The 18,755-nt window shown below is 44.4% G+C and overlaps 1 protein-coding gene across 1 annotated transcript in view; it reads right to left on the minus strand.

Moving 5' to 3' along the window:
- Positions 1-18,755, minus strand: part of ror1 (receptor tyrosine kinase-like orphan receptor 1) — a 331,882-nt gene that overhangs the window by 75,861 nt on the left and 237,266 nt on the right. The window contains exons 3-4 of the mRNA XM_070886144.1: positions 8,873-9,160; positions 5,244-5,274 (exon numbers count right to left, since the gene is read on the minus strand). Coding sequence (XP_070742245.1) covers positions 5,244-5,274; positions 8,873-9,160 — 319 coding nt within the window. The remainder of the gene's footprint in view (positions 1-5,243; positions 5,275-8,872; positions 9,161-18,755) is intronic.

The raw sequence follows: 18,755 nt of genomic DNA on the forward strand, positions 1-18,755 counted from the left end.
TTTGTGGCAAAATATAACTGGACCTGTGCTTACTAGAAATTAAAAATGGGGTAGCCAAACTGATTTGTATAGGACCTTTTGGATAGATTGAAATTCAAGTCAGATGACAGTGTGTTACCCAATGCTCCACCCAGGTAATTTCTAGTCACGAAGTAATTCAATTTAAAACGTGTAGAGATGTGACTGGAGCAATATACTTAATTGCAATGCCTGGGGTTAGAAAGGGGAAATATCAACCAGGGTTCTGTATCCAATGACACCCACTGGAAAATGTTTGTATATGGACATTGAATGAGGGCAAGGTCAGACTTGACGGTAATGCCACTGCTCATAGTGAAGTAGCCTGCCAGTGTCTAGACTCACTGTCTAGACCCACACAGGAAGAAAGGCAACTTGGGTAGAGATCAATCTGCAGTGAGACTCCTGCAAAAAAGTGCATCTGGGGATGATGGTCGCGGACTGGATTGGGCCTATGTAGGTTGTAGTAACCTTCAGATGCAGGAGAGAAAATCTTGAGGAATTGGTTATCTTTGCTGTAAAATTGCTCAAATTGGTACTTCATATTCTGGAGCGCAAATATCAAAATGAAATCTCCTTCATTATACAAGAAAAAATGGGGTTGGTAGAAGAGAGTTTCCTTTTGTTTTTGTTTTCATTTTACTACATAAACATTTTCTAAAAAAGGAAAAAGAAGTCCAACCAATAAGGTAAGAACAATGCAGACATGAGATTGTGAATGTATCATTGACATCATCTTTGAACGATGTACATTATTGCACTTTTTAAAAAGATGAATGTTGGGAGTGTTCTATCTTAAACTCAGCCTCAAGCCCCTTTCTCCAAACAGGCATTGCCACTCATATACCTGCACTTTAATAATATACTATTAATAATATAGTAAATGGGACTATCATTATGAAAAGATTAAGGGGCAACATTTTTTGAGAAACAGGTAAGGCATGCATCATACATAAGAATTTCATTCCAAAGCAATTTGCATCCTGTGCTTGTAAACCAAAGGAAAAAAGATTTAGAAAATATTTTTTCATGAAAATGGTGCCTCTTTACAAAAGTTAACTTGATCACTGCATTTTATTTTACTTTAGAAAAAAGGTTGCTAATTACCTGGGCAAGATTATCAAATGTTTGTTATTTTGGGGGGTGGCAAGGAGGAACACAGGATTTTCATGCTCCATGCACTAGTGACTAAAACACTTTCTCACTTTGGATACCCAGTGAAGAGAGCATCTCTCTTGAAGTTGCTAAGTTTGTGTTTGTGTACAATTCAACAGGTGCCAGTTGGCAACCCAAACTTTGGCCAAATGGCCTTTATTCAATGTTCAGCCTAAACAGTTAGCATCAGCAGGCTAATCAACGTAAGGGGAGGGCACTCCAGCTAAGCAGAGTCCTATCTATCAATTCTCTTGTCAGCACTGTGTATTGCTGGGGAGCTATACTGTAGTTTAGGTACGCAGTAATACCTTTTTACATTGCCTCAACTTCAGAATTGTACCCCATCTCCACCAAGCTGTTTTTCACAAACTCTGGAGTGAATCTGCAAATTTACAACTGCAACTTACATTTATATAGTACTCTTTTTGTACAGGAAGAATTCTCAGAGTGCTTTACCATAAGGAGGAAAGGGATATGGTGGATATCAAATATGGGGAAAGGGGAAAAACAGGAGCGGTTAGGATAGGTAGCCAAAAAAACAAATCAAAGGAAAGGGTTTTAAGGAGACTTTTGAAAGCAAGGAGGTAGGTGGCCAAGCAGAGGGAACTGATAAGAATGTCAGAGGCCAGAAGTGTAGTGGCTGAATGAGCAGCCATCGGTGATTCAGTGGAGGGGGTGAGGGGTATGGAGAGCATTAGAAGAGCAGAGACATAAGGAAGGAGAAGATCATTAAAGTAGGGTGGGCAATGGCATGATGACATCTGAATGTTGAAATTGACACACTGGGACTTGCGGAATCAGTGGAGCTTGGAAAGGGCTGAAGTGATGGGAATGTGGGACTTGGTGCAAATGGGGACATGGTCTAGGGCGCTACGGATGAGCTGTATCTTGTGGAAGGTCGAGGCCGAGAGATCAGCTGCAGGGCATTGGAGAAGTCAAGCCCTAAAGTGACAAAGGCACGAACTATGGTTTCGACAACAGAAGGAAAGAAGTGCGGGCAGGCATGGAGAAATGTTGGGAAGTTGGAAGAAACAGTTTTGGTAACAGAATGGATGGGAAAGAAAAAAGCTGAGCTTGTGATGGAGCAGAATGCCAAGGAGCCACACCTTTCCTGACTCAGTTTATAATTAGAGGTTGATGGAAATGAAGCCAGAGGCTTAGAGGTGCTGAAAGGAGCTTTGCTGACATTCAACTGGAGTAAAGTTTGGCTCGTCCATGTCTTGATAACAGACAGGCAATTTGAGGGTGTGGCAACTGCCATTGGGTCAAGGGAGACGGCAGCAAGATAGAGCTGGGTGTTGTCAGCAAACACGTAGAAACTAGCCAATTGTGGGAAAGCTTTGTACTGTGCATCCATCTTCTCTGCGGCCGGGTCCCAAACCAAGTTAGAATGCTCATTAATGGTGCCACCTGAACTCCTGGTTGGAGAGGTGGTGAGGGGGGTGGGGCAGACTGGCAGTGGATTTTTTTTAGTGTACAGACTGTCTGTTAAGTGGGAGAAAAATTCTCAAGACTCTACTTTGCATGCACAGGCATACGCGTGGCACACATTACACCCACTTACTGTTAATTTGTTTAACGATGTTAGGATTTGGATTAATTTGGTGCAGAGAGAAGCTGCAATGATGTCTGAGTGTTATGTCAGTTCCTTGTGATACAGTTGAGTTTACGCAATGTTATTCCACCCAAGCTGTCACACTGGGTAGATCTCAGTGAGGTAGTGCAGTCAGAGCAACATTAGACTTGATAGTGCGACACTGGGATTATTGAACCATCGGACCAGCAAGATCCCAGGTATGACCCCCAGTCTGAGCTGAGTTATTTGAAATCTGTTGGAGAGGTGGTGGGGTTGATTTACATTGGCCTCAGCACCACTGAACTAGGGAGGATGGTGGGTTCCTGCTGCTAATCATTATACCATGACTCATGCTGGAAAGTCCAGTTGTGGATGTTAGGTGAAGTCAGGGTTATGTTCGGCTGTGATTCCCTCTTCCTTTCATCCACAGTTGAACAGTTTTCCGACACTCACTGTCTAGGCTCAAACAGGAAGAAAGACCACTAGGCCTGGTGCTGGAAGGCTGCTGCAACTTGTGGAGCTGCACCTCAGCATAAGGCAGCACCTTTAAATGAGGAGAAAATCAGAGGGAACACTGGAGGGGGCAAAGGTTGATTATGAAATCAGAATGACCCAGAATTTGCTGGAGCGGGGCATCTCACAGCATGTTAGTTAGACTTTTTCCTGCACCCTTCAGTTCAAAAATGTTTTGCCTGTTAAGTTGCTGGATGTGCAAGCTGATAAGGGCGTGACGAGGGTAACAGGGCATCTGGGACCTTGGTGAACGGCAGGACCAACAGTGTATCTCCTTAATCAATGAGATTTTAGAGAAATAAACAGAGGAAGGACAGAAGAGGGTGAATTAGAGTGGGTGAATTCAATGTCAAATCAGGTACAAAAAGAGAAATAAAGAGAAGGAAAGAAAGATTGGATTAAGAGAGAGCGAGAGAAAAAAAAGACAGAAAGGAAAAGTCAGAAAAAATGTTTAATTTAAAATTTGTCATTTTTTATATCTCCAACAACAATTCACAATCTGAAGGAATGAGACTCCACACTTCAAAGAGCCGACACAGGCACGATGGGCTGAATGGCAGCCTCCTGTGCCGTATCATTATATGATTATATAAGACTGGAGTGTGAACTGTACTCCTGGGTCGCTCAGTGTATTTAGAAGCCTAGATCTTAAACAATGTAGTGCAAACAAGACTACAACATTATTAATTAACTCGCAATTTTACTAAAAAGGTGCAGATATTTAATAATTGAAAGTACTCCTCGTATGTCACCAGAAGACAGTTATTAAATTAGCGACTGTACTGCATGGGCTAGCATCAAGAATATTTTCATTAAATGTCCGTGTTCTGAGGTAGGTTATGAAAAAAGTAGAAAAAGTTTTATGCAGTAAAATTCTTTACTCGTGAAATACAATGTGTAACAACTGAGCCATATCGACCAAAAAGTCCCAGTTTTGATTTGTGACTTGTACTAGGACAGCGGTATAAATATTGCAATTAGCCTCAGTATGCCCGTGTGCTAACTCACACCAAGTCCCATTCACCCATTACCTCTGTGCTTGTTGACCTATGTTGGCATCCGGTTCCCCAACACCTCAACTTTAAAATTCTCATCTTCATGTTCAAATCCCTCCTTAGCCCCCTATCCCTATTCCAGTAAACACCTCAAGTCCGCCAACCCTTTGAAAATTCTTCATTTCTCCAACTCTGACCTCGCACATCACCCATATCCTTTGCCCCACCATTGTGAGCCATCCCTTGAGCTGTCTTGGCCTTAAGCTCTCTCTCCTTCATATAGACATTCCTAAAAACACTTCTTTTAATTACCTGTCCAAATATCTTCTCCTTTAGTTCTGTGTCAATTTCTGTCTGATTATGCTCCTGTGAAGTACCTTGGAACATTTTACTACGTTAAAGGTGCATGTAAGTTGTTGTTGACTTTGTTGTGATGACCTTCATGTTCAGATAGCCCATTAATACTGACTGTACAAGCTTTCTTGTAAAGAATGTCTACTTATGTGAATAATGGAAGGCTGATAAATCTTTGGGAGAGGAAAGAATATTGGGAGGGGAAACAGAATGAATTAAATTACAATGCAAGCAGGTTTAACATCACATGTGCAAACAGGAGAGATAAAAGTACATAATTGCAGTAGACTTTGTTGTATATTTGTTTTTTTTTTAAGTGAGGCTTTGAAGCCAATATGTCTCTTGGGTTCCAATCCCTGAGAGCATTAGTTTGGCTACACTTTTGCTTTAGTGACAAACATGGACTTCACAAAAAAGCACTCATATAGGACTGTTTACAAAGCAATACTCAAACAGTCATAAATGCAATTTAAAAGATTGTTTTTAAATAAAGAAAAATTATCTTTTAGCTAATTGACGATAAACCCATTTGATCTCTTTCGTGAGTCCTTCTCCCATTGAAGTAGAAATGTGCAATAAACATTAGCTGTGGAAACAGGTAACAGTACAGACAAAAATATACTCACTGTGGCACCTTTCCTGAATTTGGAGTCGGTGGGGGTCCTACAAGAGGGTAAAATAGGGAGCGTTAATATTCCTGAGTTAAGTTATTTCTCCTTGCCCTCTATTTGTGACAAAGTGTTGCTTAACTTCAGACATCTAATGCCTCCTGATGTGATTTATGCTCAAGCATAGAAAATTAGAGTTTAACAAAAAGGGAGGAGGTTTATCTGTGACAGTTGTTTGATGGAAAAACATTTCACTACCCAATGGGTGAATAGCTAAATGTATTATCCAGTGTGGAACTGAGCCACTGAGAAGCAGGTTTAATCCCTTCCCCGCAGTAGCCGAGATGTTAAAATTGGGTTCAGAGCACTAGGCTAGGGACCTTCCATGCTCCTCTGCTTTACTCGGGCCCAGCTGATGCTCCTGCCCATGCTCCAAACGACGACCTGGATCCTGATGACATTACCCAGTCGCCCACCTCGAAGCTGTCGCACACTTGGAGCGGCTCGCACTGGAAGCTGCAGTGGCATGCTCCAGCTCTGATACTCCCAACCTGCGGTGGTGTTCTCTCGCAGGTCGGGGTGGGCCACAATGTTCCAGGGCCAGGCGCTCCAGCTAGAAATGCTGGAAAGTGCATGTATAATGGGCACGGTTCGGATCAGGTTTGATTTTGCTGCCCCTTCACTTGCGAGTTTGAACAGCCTGCTAACACTTGCTGGCTGTGCTCCCATACAAAGAATGGTAAGATAGCGGAGGTCAGGTGGCACGCATGGTACCTGATCCCAGCATGAGTCTTAAGAAAGGAGAGGGGTAAAAATTATGGAATGTGAAAAAAGTCAATAGAAATGCAAAAGGAACTGATCCAATAGTCTCACTGAGCTGAATCGCAAAAGCTTCATTCATCAGGCTTTTGCTGCATGGCTCTCTGAAAACTGAGCAGGGCCCGTAATGATGCTAAATGGATGAATTCTACATCAGATGTAGAATGTAGGACAGGACCCGGCATGAGCTGGGGTGGGTCAAAGGAGATCAGTTTGAGGCGACTGGGATCAGCTGTTTTATTCAATGTAAAGGCGGATTTGGGGAAGTTACACTGATGTAGCAATAGGCAGGAATCATGTCCGAAAACCAACACTTTTTACAGTAGCATTCAGGTAAATGTCACTTTTAGTTGTATTTTTTTCTTCTTCTCTCACCGAGCCCGATGCCTGCAGTGAAGGAGCAGCGTCATGTCCTGATCCAAGGCTGCTGCCAATGTTCCCATAGCATCTTGTCAGAAAACACCATCCAGGAGTGAGTCTGCCCTATGATTTCCCCACCCCTGGGAGATGTTATTGCCTCCATTTGGCACTTCCCTGCTCGTTGTGACTCAGATCTCAAACCTGTTGCCCTGGCTGAGATGAGCTAATGGTCAATGCCACCATTCCAATCCCAACATCTAATTTTACTGTTACGTGCAGTATCACGAGGTGCTAGTACATCACAATATAAATGGTACTCATTTATTTTCAATCCAAAACAGATGTCATACTGTGCTAATCTTTTATGGGGGGGGGAGGGCGCGGGGGGAGAGAGGAGAATGTAAAAGGAGGGACGTTTCTTGCTGGAGAATGCAACAATTTCCATTTGGAGCACCCAATGACCATTCATAATTTCTAATTTCACACAACAGATTTTTAACCAATCAGGGAATTAAGGGTTACGGGGAGCAGGCGGGTAAGTGGAGCTGAGTCCACGGCCAGATCAGCCATGATCTTGTTGAATGGCGGAGCAGGCTCGAGGGGCTAGATGGCCTACTCCTGTTCCTAATTCTTATGTTCTTATTATGCTAACAGCCATTCTGTACCAATTTATCAATGAATTAGGGGCAGTTCATGCTGAAGGCCATAGGACTTAGATTGCGACTACCCAAACTCAAGGCCAGCAGACAAAGAAGACTATCAATCATTCTCTGGTCCCAGAGGTGGAAAGCTAGTGTCTAACTTTATCCACTACACAGTCCCTCTTTTCTGTTTTAAAAAATTATTGTTTCCTCCTATCTCGCCTTCTCCTCAATATTGCACACCATTCTTAGTCAAGGGCGGGCAGGGAGGCAACTTGCTTCCAGACCTTAGCCAGTGCTGCTCTGAAACCAGGTACAGTGTGGGAAGGGGGCAGCGGGGGCCTGCAGTTATGAGCAATTGTCTATGATTTCCATTCCCTCACCATGGAAGTGTCAAACCTCCAATCGCCGCCTTCCAACAGGGCTGCAGTTCCAGTCGAAAAGTTAGCAACTGATGGATTGCAGATGTGATCTTGCATTGCACTGTACCACAGTGACACCTACACCTTGATCAGATCAAAGTGAGGAGCTTCCAGGGGGGAGGTGTATTTTGACTTCCACTGCCTCCATTTATTTTCTTCCCAGTTTGGCTTTTAAAGAAAGAAAAGTCAAAGACCTCTCGTCTCCCTTGTGTCCATTCTTCACATGCAAGATTGTACAGTGCGTGTTGATAGGCTATTCAACTATTCAACATGCCAGTCAAGCTCAATCCTGTCCTCATCCAACATACACTTTCCAGCAGGAATCACTATATGGTGATCAGAAATGGTAACTTTATCTGATTTTTTTTCTCCCCTCTCGAATCCAGTCACTCCGAGATCTCCATCATCTTATCAGAGCAAAGATAACAATTAGGACCCGACTGGCCTGAATGGCTCAGTCTCATACTGACTGATTCATTCATTCATTGAGCCATTAGGGAGCAGTTGTTTAACTTCTTTAAGCATTGCAAAATGTAGTGGCTGTAACACTGAGAGAATTACAGCCGCAGATCTAATGTTGTTAATATGTTTAGTTAATACATTGATATCAATGCACTATAGGAAAAATCACACAAACCAATACTCATTCATTTCTCTGACAATTTACTTGTGTGATACCTGTACTCTAATTCATCACCTCAATTGATTCTATGCTAAAATCACCAGTGACACACACACCTGTGACCATCTGTACTTCACCTTTGTTCAAAATGATCTAGACAAACACCATCCGAGTCTTATTGTATTGCTGGGTGTTTTTCACGGTTCATGTGGACATACCACAAATATTTTGCTTAGCCGAAAATTTCTGGAATCCTAATGACAGTACCAGGAATCTGTACGTTAATGCCACTTTTACCTTGGTCATATGCCTTCATAGCGCCCTGCAAATAATGAGTCTGACCTTTGCCTCAAATGGGGTCATCGGCCTGAATTGTCGAGGAGCCTAGAGCTGCTGACAAACTATGTGTTTTTTACTACTTGGCTTCTAAATGTGCAGAGTCAATTTCCGTCGCAACATACATTTTCCAATGCCCAAAGCTGAATCACTGTGTGCACTGACATGCATAAAGTCATGTGGGTGTGAAAATTGTAGATGTGCAGGAAACACTGGTAACAATTTTCAAAATGGCCTTCAATGGATCTAAAGTTAAAGTCGCTCCACAATTGAAAGTAAATGGAGGATGGGGAAGAGGGGGAGGAGGTGGGGGGGGGGGGGGGGGGGTGGGAGTGATGGTGCCTGAAAGTCATGGGTGTCAGATTGAGTGCTGCTGCTCTCTTGGCAGCTTAGAGTCGGAACTGCCTGTTTTATTTCCTCACAAATTATGTAACGTTTCAATGTAATGCTTACCAAATTTGACAAAAAGCACGCCTGTGGTTGAAACAGATTTTAGTCCATTTGTAGCTACGCACTGGAAATAACCCGTGTCTGTTGTATCGAGGTTTCGTATTCGGAGACGAGAGCCAAAGTTAGTCAGTCGGTAGGATATCCTCCGTGGTTCCTGGACAACTGGTGCATCGTTCTTCAGCCAGCGTATGGTAGGGGGTGGATTGCCGGACACTTTACAGTACAGCTCTGCAGTCTGGCCAAGCGAGGTTGTGATATTATTCATCGGCTCATCTAGGATTAGATAATAATCTGAAAAAAAGTTTTTAAAAAAATCTTTAGTTGCAAGTCAGCAAAATAGTTCAATTAACAATGAATAAATGTAAAGTGCACTCAGTGACAATAAAAACCAAGTACTGTTGAGATGGGTTAATGGGTAATTCACACAGTGTGATACTTAGCCTTACAGACCACAAACAAACATTTTAGGCTACATCCACTATCTGTGCGTTGAGTTAGCTGATCTCTTCAGTGCTGCTTGACGAGAGAGAGAGGAGCAAATAGTATCAGCCAGGTCACTCGCCCCGACTCAGCTTGGCTCAGTGGTAGCATTTTCACCTCTGACTCAGGAGGTTATGGGTTCAAGCCCCAGTCAAGAACTTGAGTGCATAATCTAGGTTGACATTTCAATGCAACAACAACAACTTGTATTTATATAACACCTTTAACATAGTAAAAAGTCCCAAGGTGTTTTACAGGAGCGTTATAATACAAAATTTGACACCGAGCCACATAAGGAGATATTAGGGCAGATGAGATCAAAGAGGTAGGTTTTAAGAAGCATATAAACGGAGGAAAGAGAGGTGGAGAGGTTTAGCAAGGGAATTCCAGAGCTTACGGCTTTGGCACTACTGAGGGTGTGCTGCATTGTTGGAGGTGCTGTCTTCAGCTGATACATTTAACTGAAGTGGCCTCCATGGCACTATTCAAGGAGGAGCAGGGAAATTCTTGTATTGTGCTGGGCAACATTTATCCCTTAATCAAGATCACTAAAAACAGATTAAATGGTTATTTATCCCATTGTTGGTTGTGGGACCTTCCTGTGTCCAAATTGGCCGTCACATTTCCCTACATAACAACAATGATCAGTTTAAAAGTACTTCATTAGCTTTGAAGCATTTTGGGACATCCTAAGGATATGAAAGGTGAAAACTAGTTCTTTCTTTCTGATCACTGCACTGGCTCCTGTTGAGGTACTCAAGATTGCCTGGTGCTCCTGAAATGGTACCCATCGTGAGTTAGTGCCTTCGAGTGAGGAGGGAAGTTGGAAGAAAACTGTGGGAAAAAAACAAACTTTAAAAAAAGTTAACTAACTCGACACTAATGTAATCAGGTAATCTTGATACCCATAGAAATAAATTCCCTGGATTTGAAACATTTCATTCCTGTCTTAGCACATCCTTGTTTACAAACTTTCTCTTCTCAGACAATTCATCCTGAGCGGGTATGTTGTAAAACGCACAGAACAAAGAAAAGAAAATCTTCACATCAAATCTGTTAAAAGTTTTTTTCTGTATTTGTCACAAAACATGTTTGATTGCCAACTCTCTTAAACCACCAGTTTTTAAATGTTGCAGCTTGTATTCCTCTTGGCAGCATTAACTGCTAATTACTTAGTAAATTCCAAACACTTTGTTACTTTCTTTCAAGATGAGACACACCGCTGGTAGTTCGGCACGGGAGCTACCGCGTTCCAGATTGTACTAGAAAATCCAACAGAGTCATTATATGGTAATGAATCATCAAGGCTGGCCTGAAGGTAGAGCACATGCAAGGGGATTGGCAGGCTTGTAGGAGTAAATTAAAATTTCAAAACACCCCTAAACATGAGTCTTACAAATAATACAGACTGTCTGCCTTTTAATAGCACTGATTGTTTATTACTAAAACATAGTATTCAGCGGGGTATATAACCACCCACCAGTGTCTTCAAATGAAATCTTATGCTCTACTTATATTGCAGAACTGCTTCAAGAACTACTAAGAAACATAGTTGCTTTTATGTTCCAGTTTATAGCTTTATTTCTGGCCACCATACTTTCCCCAGTTGTTGGGAAAGTACAAATGGGCCACGAGTGAAACACCACTTCATTGGCCTGTTTGGCCAGGCTGAGCCACCAACAGCCAGAAAGGTCTTCACCACCAACAACCATGTTTATGTTGCTACTGTGCATGGTACTGTATTTAGGTGGGTCTTAGCGCCTCCAGAGATAGTAGCACCACCACTGACGTCAATCACTGCATTATAAGCAACACTAAATTCCTGGCCAATATTTAGCCCTCAGCCAACATCACTTAAAAACAGATTATCTGGACATAAGAACATAAAAAATAGGAGTAGGATTAGACCAATCAGCCCCTTGAGCCTGCTCCGCCAGTCAATAAGATCATGGCTGATCTTCTACCTCAACTCCACTTTCCTGCACTATCCCCATATCCCTTGATTCCCTTAATATTCAAAAATCTATCAATCTCTGTCTTGAATATACTCAACGACTGAGCCTCAACAGCCCTGTGGGGTAGAGAATTCCAAAGATTCAACACCCTCTGAGTGAAGCAATTTCTCCTCAACTCAGTCCTAAATGGCTGACCCCAGGTTCTAGACTCCCCATCCAGGAGAAACATCCTCCCTGCATCTAACCTGTCAAGCTATGTAAGAACTTTGTATGTTTCAATGAGATAACCTCTCATTCTTCTTAACTCTAGAGAATATAGGCCTAGTCTACTCAATCTCTCCTCATAGGACAATCCCCCCATCCCAGGAATCAGTCTGGTGAACCTTCATTGCACTCCCTTTATGGCAAGTATATTCTTCCTTAAGTAAAGAGACCAAAACTGTGCACAATAAGGAAGCACTTTTCAACTGATCATTGTGGTCTCACCAGGGCCCTATATAATTGCATAAAGATGTCTTTACTCTTATACTCAAATCCTCTTGCAATGAATGCCAAAATATAATTTGCGTTTCTAATTGCTCGCTGTACCTGCAAGTTAACTTTCAGTGATTCATGTACAAGGACACCCTCTGAACACCAACATTTCCCAGCCTCTCACCATTTAAATAATACAGTAATCTGCTTCTACTTTTCCTACCAGAGTGGATAACTTCACATTTCTCCATATTATATTCCATTTGCCATGTTCTTGCCCATTCACTTAGCAGATCTATATCCCCTTGAAGTTTCTTTGCATCCTCCTCACAACTTACATTCCCACCTAGCTTTGTATCATCAGCAAACTTGGATATATTACATTTGGTCCCCTCATCCAAATCATTGATATAGATTGTGAATAGCTGAGGCCCAAGCACTGATCCTTGTGGCACCCTATTAGTTACAACCCAATAATGACCTGTTTATTCCTACTCTCTGTTTCCTGTACGTTAACCAATCCTCAATCCATGCTAGTGTATTACCTCCAATCCCATAAGCTCTAATTTTGTTTAATAACCTCTTTTGTGGCACCTTATCAAATGCCTTCTGAAAATCCAAATACACCACATCCACTGGTTTTCCCTTATCTATTATGCTAGTTACAACCTCAAAAAACTTGAAAGATTTGTCAAGCATGATTTCCTTTTCATACAGCACATCAAGCAGCCCAAACAGCACCAACTGACCTGAGGACAAGAAATAAAAAGAACCAAAATCAAAGTGCGACGTGTCAGGAAAAAAGGGAAGTGATTGGTTGGTGAGTTTTTCTCTCTTTTCTGGGGCATTGGTTTGAATTAAGAGCTGGGATTAAAACAAAATGAAAACTTAATTAATTAAATATATTAAGGATGGCAGGGGAAGTGATGTCTTTCTGCGGTTGCATGTGGGAGCTGGTTGACCCCATTGAGGTCCACAGCGACCACATCTGCAGCAAGTGTCTGCAGCTCGAGGAACTTTGGCTCCGTGTTGATGAGCTGGAGTCCGAGCTGCAGACACTACTACACATCAAGGAAGGGGAGAGTTACCTGGACGCTGCATTCCAGGACGCAGTCACACCCCTTAGGTTAATTAATTCAAATTTATTCCGTGGTCAGGGACAGGAGGGTGTGACAATGAGTGAGGAAGGTATGGGGATGTAGGAGGTAGTGATGGAGGAGCCTCAGCCCTTGCTCTTGTCCAACAGGTTCAAGGCTCTTACTCCCTGTGTGGACAAGAGCAGGGACTGCAGGGAGGATGAGCAAAGTGACCACAGCATCATGTTACAAAGGGCCATTCAAGTGGGGGGCATAAAAAGAAATGTTGTAGTGGTAGGGGACATTATCATTAGGGGGATAGATAAGGTTCTCTGCAGCCGAGAGCGTGTGTCTGAAGGCTGTGTTGCCTGCCCGGTGCCAGGGTTAAGGACATATCCTCTGGGCTGAAGAGGAACTTGGAATGGGAGGGGGAAGATCCAAGATCCAATTGTCGTGGTCCACGTAGGTACCAATGACATAGGTAGTGTAAAGTCCTGTCCCCTCAGTACAGATTCACACGAGGCATGTAGTGAAGTCAAGGTCACTCTGGACCTGCACCTTTATTTCACAGCTCTGGAATGCTGCACTTGCCTGAGACCTGTCTTTATATACCTGTCTCTTGCAAGTGCACCCCTGGTGGTAAGGTATGCTGGTGGTTACAGGTCATATCTTATTACAGTCATGTATAGCATGTTAGGATACAGTTATATATAATAATGTAAGATACATGATATCACCCTCCCCCAAGGTCTTATTGTCTTTATAGGTTCAGTCTCTCAGGTGGTCTACGCTCTCGCGTGGAGCGTCTGAGTTGTGGTTCAGTTGTTTGCCTTGGTGTCTGTTTTTCTTTGGGTGTGGTTGCTGGTATCTCGCCTGGGCTGTCTGTTTCGATTGGTGTGATTGTTGTTGACTCACCTGGGCTGTCTGTTGGGATTTCCCTTTCCTCAGGTTGTTCCCTCTGTCTGTCCACCAGGTGTGGTGTGAGTTCCACATTGTAGTCTGCCTCTAGTTCCGCAGTGTTGTTGGTAAATCTGCTTTTGACTTGGTCTACATGCCTCCGGCAGGTTTTGCCATTGTCCATTTGTACTACCAGTAGCCTGTTTCCTTCCTTGCCCGTTACTGTCCCTGCAAGCCATTTGGGACCCTTGCCATAGTTTAGTACAAAAACTTTGTCCCCCTATCTCATTCCATCTCCCCCTCGAATTTCTGTCATGGTACTCAGTCAGCTTACGGTGCTTTGCCTCAACAATTTCGTGCATGTCTGGGAGGATTAATGAGAACCTTGTTTTTAAAGTCCTTTTCATCAACAGTTGCGCGGGGGGGGATCCCAGTCAGTGAGTGCGGACGAGATCTGTATGCCAGCAGCAGTCGTGACAGGCGACCCTGCAGCGTGGGACCTTGGATTTTAAGCATGCCTTGTTTAATGATTTGCACTGCTCTCTCCGCCTGGCCGTTGGAAGCCAGCTTGAACGGTGCCGTCTTGACGTGATTTATGCCGTAGTCAATTATAAAGTCTTGGAATTCTGCGCTGGTGAAGCACGGACCATTGTCACTGACCAATGTGTCAGGGATTCCGTGTGTTGCAAACATGGTTACGAGGCTCTCCACAGTGATGGAGGTTGTGCTCGAGTTTAAAATGGTGCATTCGATCCACTTTGAAAATGCATCTACAACTACGAGGAACATTTTGCCCATGAATGGGCCCGCATAGTCTACGTGCACCCGCGACCACGGTTTGGTAGGCCAGGGCCAGGGGCTCAGTGGAGCCTCCCTGGGGGCATTGCTGAGTTGGGCACAAATGGTGCACCTTCGGACGCAGAGCTCCAAGTCCAAATCGCGGTGGAGCTCCCGGACAAATGCCTCTCTGCCTCGCAGAGGCATGACTACTCGGCTGCCCCACATCAGGCAGTCTGTTTGTAGTGATAGCTCATGCATGCGCCTGTGAAAGGGTTTTAATTCCTCGGGGCAGGCATCGCGAGCCTCTGCCCAGTCACCGGTTAGGACACATCTTTTTACTAAGGATAACGTGGGGTCGCTGGCCGTCCAGGCTCTGATTTGGCGAGCCGTCATGGGCGAACCTGTGGACTCAAAGGCATTGATTGCCATGACTATCTCACAGTCCTGTTCGTCAGACCCTTCCATGGTCGGCAGGAGTAGCCTGCTGAGCACGTCGGCACAGTTGTCTGTGCCTGGTCTGTGCCTTATTGTGTAGTCGTAGGACGCCAGCATGAGTGCCCACCGTTGAATTCGCGCTGAGGCATTGGAGTTTATTGCCTTGCTCTCGGATAGGAGGGACGTGAGGGGCTTGTGGTTGGTTTCTAATGTGAACTTGGCCCCGAAAAGGTATTGGTGCATCTTTTTGACACCGTACACGCACGCGAGCGCCTCCTTCTCCACCATTCCGTACCCGCACTCCGCCCGCGAAAGTGACCTGGAAGCATAAGCTATGGGTTGTAATTTGCCTGCACTATTGACATGTTGCAAATCACACCCGACCCCATACACTGACGCATCGCATGTGAGAACTAGCTTTTTACCTGGGTCAAAGAAAGTCAAAACACTGTTGGAACACAGAAGGTTGCGTGCCTTATTGAAGGCGCGTTCCTGGGCGTCCCCCCAAAACCAATCACACCCCTTCCTGAGTGGCACATGGAGAGGCTCCAGCAGCGTGCTTAAGTTCTGCATAAAGTTCCCAAAGTAATTGAGTAGCCCGCGAGGCGCGCAGTTCTGAGACATTCCGGGGCCTGGGTGCCAGGCGAATTGCTTCTGTTTTGGACTCTGTTGGGCGGATTCCATTAGCGGCAATCCTTCTGCCCAAAAATTCAAACTCGGGTGCGAGAAACAGGCACTTGGATTTCTTGACTCGTAGGCATACCTGATCCAACCGCTTTAGTACTTCCTCCAAATTACGGAGATGGGAGTCGGTGTCTCTGCCCATGATAAGTATGTCATCTTGAAATACAACCGTCCTCGGGATGGACTTGAGCAGACTCTTTATGTTGCACTGGAATATGGCAGCTGCCGACCTGATGCCGAATGGGCATCGATTGTACATGAAAAGGCCTCGATGTGTGTTGATGGTGGTGAGTAGCTTGGATTCCTCGGTTAATTCTTGCGTCATATGTGAGGTCTAATTTTGAGAAAAGTTTACCTCCAGCCAATGTGGCAAATAAGTCCTCCTCTCTGGGCAGCGGGTACTGGTCCTGTAGGGAGACTCTGTTTATGGTAGATTTGTAGTCCCCACAGATTCGTATGGATCCATCAGGCTTCATGACTGGGACGATGGGACTTGCCCAGTCGCTAAATTCCACAGGTGATATAATGCCTTCCCGCAGAAGCCTGTCTAGTTCATGTTCAATCTTTTCCCTCATCACATAGGGTACAGCTCTGGCCTTGTGATGGACCAGTCGAACATCCTGGGAGATGTAGATTTTGACTTTGGCCCCTTTGAAAGTGCCCACACCTGGCTGAAAGAGATGTTCAAATCGCTTTATAACTGTTGAGCAGGAGGTCCGTTCCTCTGATGACATGGCATGGACATCATCCCATTTCCAGTTTAGTTTTGCCGGCCAGCTTCTCCCCAGCAGTGCTGGGGGGTCTCCGGGGACAATCCACAGGGGAAGTCGGTTCACTGTCCCTTTGTGTGTCACAGAGAGCATGGCGCTGCCGAGGACTGGTATGATTTCTTTGGTATAGGTCCTTAGTGTGGTGTCGACCCTTGTGAGTTTTGGTCTGTCTCTTTTATGCAGCCACAGTTGTTCAAATTGTTGAGCGCCCATGAGAGATTGACTCGCTCCCGTATCCAGCTCCATGTTGACAGATATCCCGTTGAGTAGGACCCTCATCATTATAGGAGACATCCTGTTGTAGGAGCAGCGGCCATTGATCGTGTTGACCCACTGTACATCGGTGTCCCGGGTACTGTCCCCACCATCTTCTGGCCCGCTTTCCGACCCATCCGATTCGTATACCAGCCGAGCTGCCGTTTTTTTGCACATGCGGGCCAAATGCCCTGTATATTCACAATTTCTGCAAACAGCCCGCTGAAATCAACATCCCCTTTACAAGTGCCCACCACCACACCTCCAGCACAGACCTGTTCCATTGTTCAAAGAGTTCCCAAAGAATGAGCTGCGTCTGGCTGATGTCTCTTGAGCTTCTCTCAGTTTGTAGTTGATTGCTCGCATTGTGGGTTGATGAGGTGTGAACGGCCGTTCCTGTGGCCCTTGATGGCTTCTGCCTGCAGTCGAGAGCCTGTTCTCCCGGTTTTGTCTGAGTGTGGGGGTAGCAGCTTGTTTAGTGCTGTGAACTTCTTCTTCCGATATTTCGTTAGTTGTCGTACCTGCATTGTAAATCAACCTCGTTTCTTCTTCCCCTACCAAGAATGTCTGTACAACCAGTGCTGCTGTCTCTAAGGTCAGGTTCTTGGTCTCTAAGAGCTTTCGGAATATGCCTGCGTGGCCTATTCCTTCAATGAAAAAGTCTCTCAGCATTTCTCTCCTCAGTTCATCGGAGAACTCACATAAACTAGCCAACCTCTGAAGTTCCGCCACGAAGTCGGGTATGCTCTGGCCCACACAGCATCTGTAGTTGTAGAACCTGTGTCTGGCCATGTGTAGGCTGCTCGCTGGCTTCAGGTGGTCTCTTACCAGTGTGCTCAATTTTTCAAATGACTTGCTTGCTGGTTTCTCGGGTGCCAACAGATCCTTCATTAAAGCATATGTTTTCGAGCCACAGCTGGTCAAGAGATGGGCTCTTCTCTTGTCTACCTTATCGTCGCCTAACCAGTTTTGGTTACAAAGCTTTGCTGGAGCCTTTCTATAAAGTCCTCCCAATTGTCTCCCACATTGTACTTTTCATCTGATCCGTTGTTCGCCATTCTGTGGATTCTGTAATCCCGTAACTTGTCGCCACTGTAAAGTCCTGTCCCCTCAGTACAGATTCACACGAGGCATGTAGTGAAGTCAAGGTCACTCTGGACCTGCACCTTTATTTCACAGCTCTGGAATGCTGCACTTGCCTGAGACCTGTCCTTATATACCTGTCTCTTGCAAGTGCACCCCTGGTGGTAAGGTATGCTGGTGGTTACAGGTCATATCTTATTACAGTCATGTATAGCTTGCTAGGATACAGTTATATATAATAATGTAAGATACATGACAGGTAGGACAAAGAAAGAGGTTCTGCTGAGGGATTATGAACAGCTAGGGGCCAAATTAAAAAGAAGAACCACAAAGGTAATAATCATGAGCAAATTTGCATCGGGTAAATAAGATCAGAGAGTTAAACACGTGGTTCAAAGATTGGTGTGGGAGAAATGGGTTTTGGTTCATGGGACACTGGCACCAGTACTGGGGTAAGAGGGAGCTGTTCCATTGGGACGGCCTCCACTTAGACCATGCTGGGACCAGGGTCCTGGCGAATCGAATAACTCAGGCTGTAGCGAGGGCTTTAAACTAATTAGTGAGGGGGTGGGGGTACAGGTGAGCGGAAATTTAAAAAGTCAAAGAATATAGTGAAGGCAATAGAGCTGGGTAGCACTTGGGGAAATGAAAATCAGAGTGTGACAGGAAGGTACAGAATGTATAAACATAACGGTGAATCAGAAAATGAGGTCAAAGCAGGGAAAAATGGTAAAAATTTTTTTTAAAGCTCTTTATCTGAATGCACGCAGCATTCGTAACAAAATAGATGAGTTGACGGCAAAAATAGACACAAATGGGTATGATCGATAGCCATTACAGAGACGAGGTTGCAAGGTCACCAAGACTGCAAGTATTTAACAATTCGGAAGGACAGACAGAAAGGAAAAGGAGGTGGGGTAGATCTGCTAATAAAGGATGAGATCAGTGCGTTTGTGAGAAACGATATTGGCTCAGAAGATCAAAATGTTGAATCAGT

Source organism: Pristiophorus japonicus, chromosome 8 (assembly GCF_044704955.1).
Source record: "Pristiophorus japonicus isolate sPriJap1 chromosome 8, sPriJap1.hap1, whole genome shotgun sequence".
Lineage (NCBI taxonomy): Eukaryota > Metazoa > Chordata > Chondrichthyes > Pristiophoridae > Pristiophorus > Pristiophorus japonicus.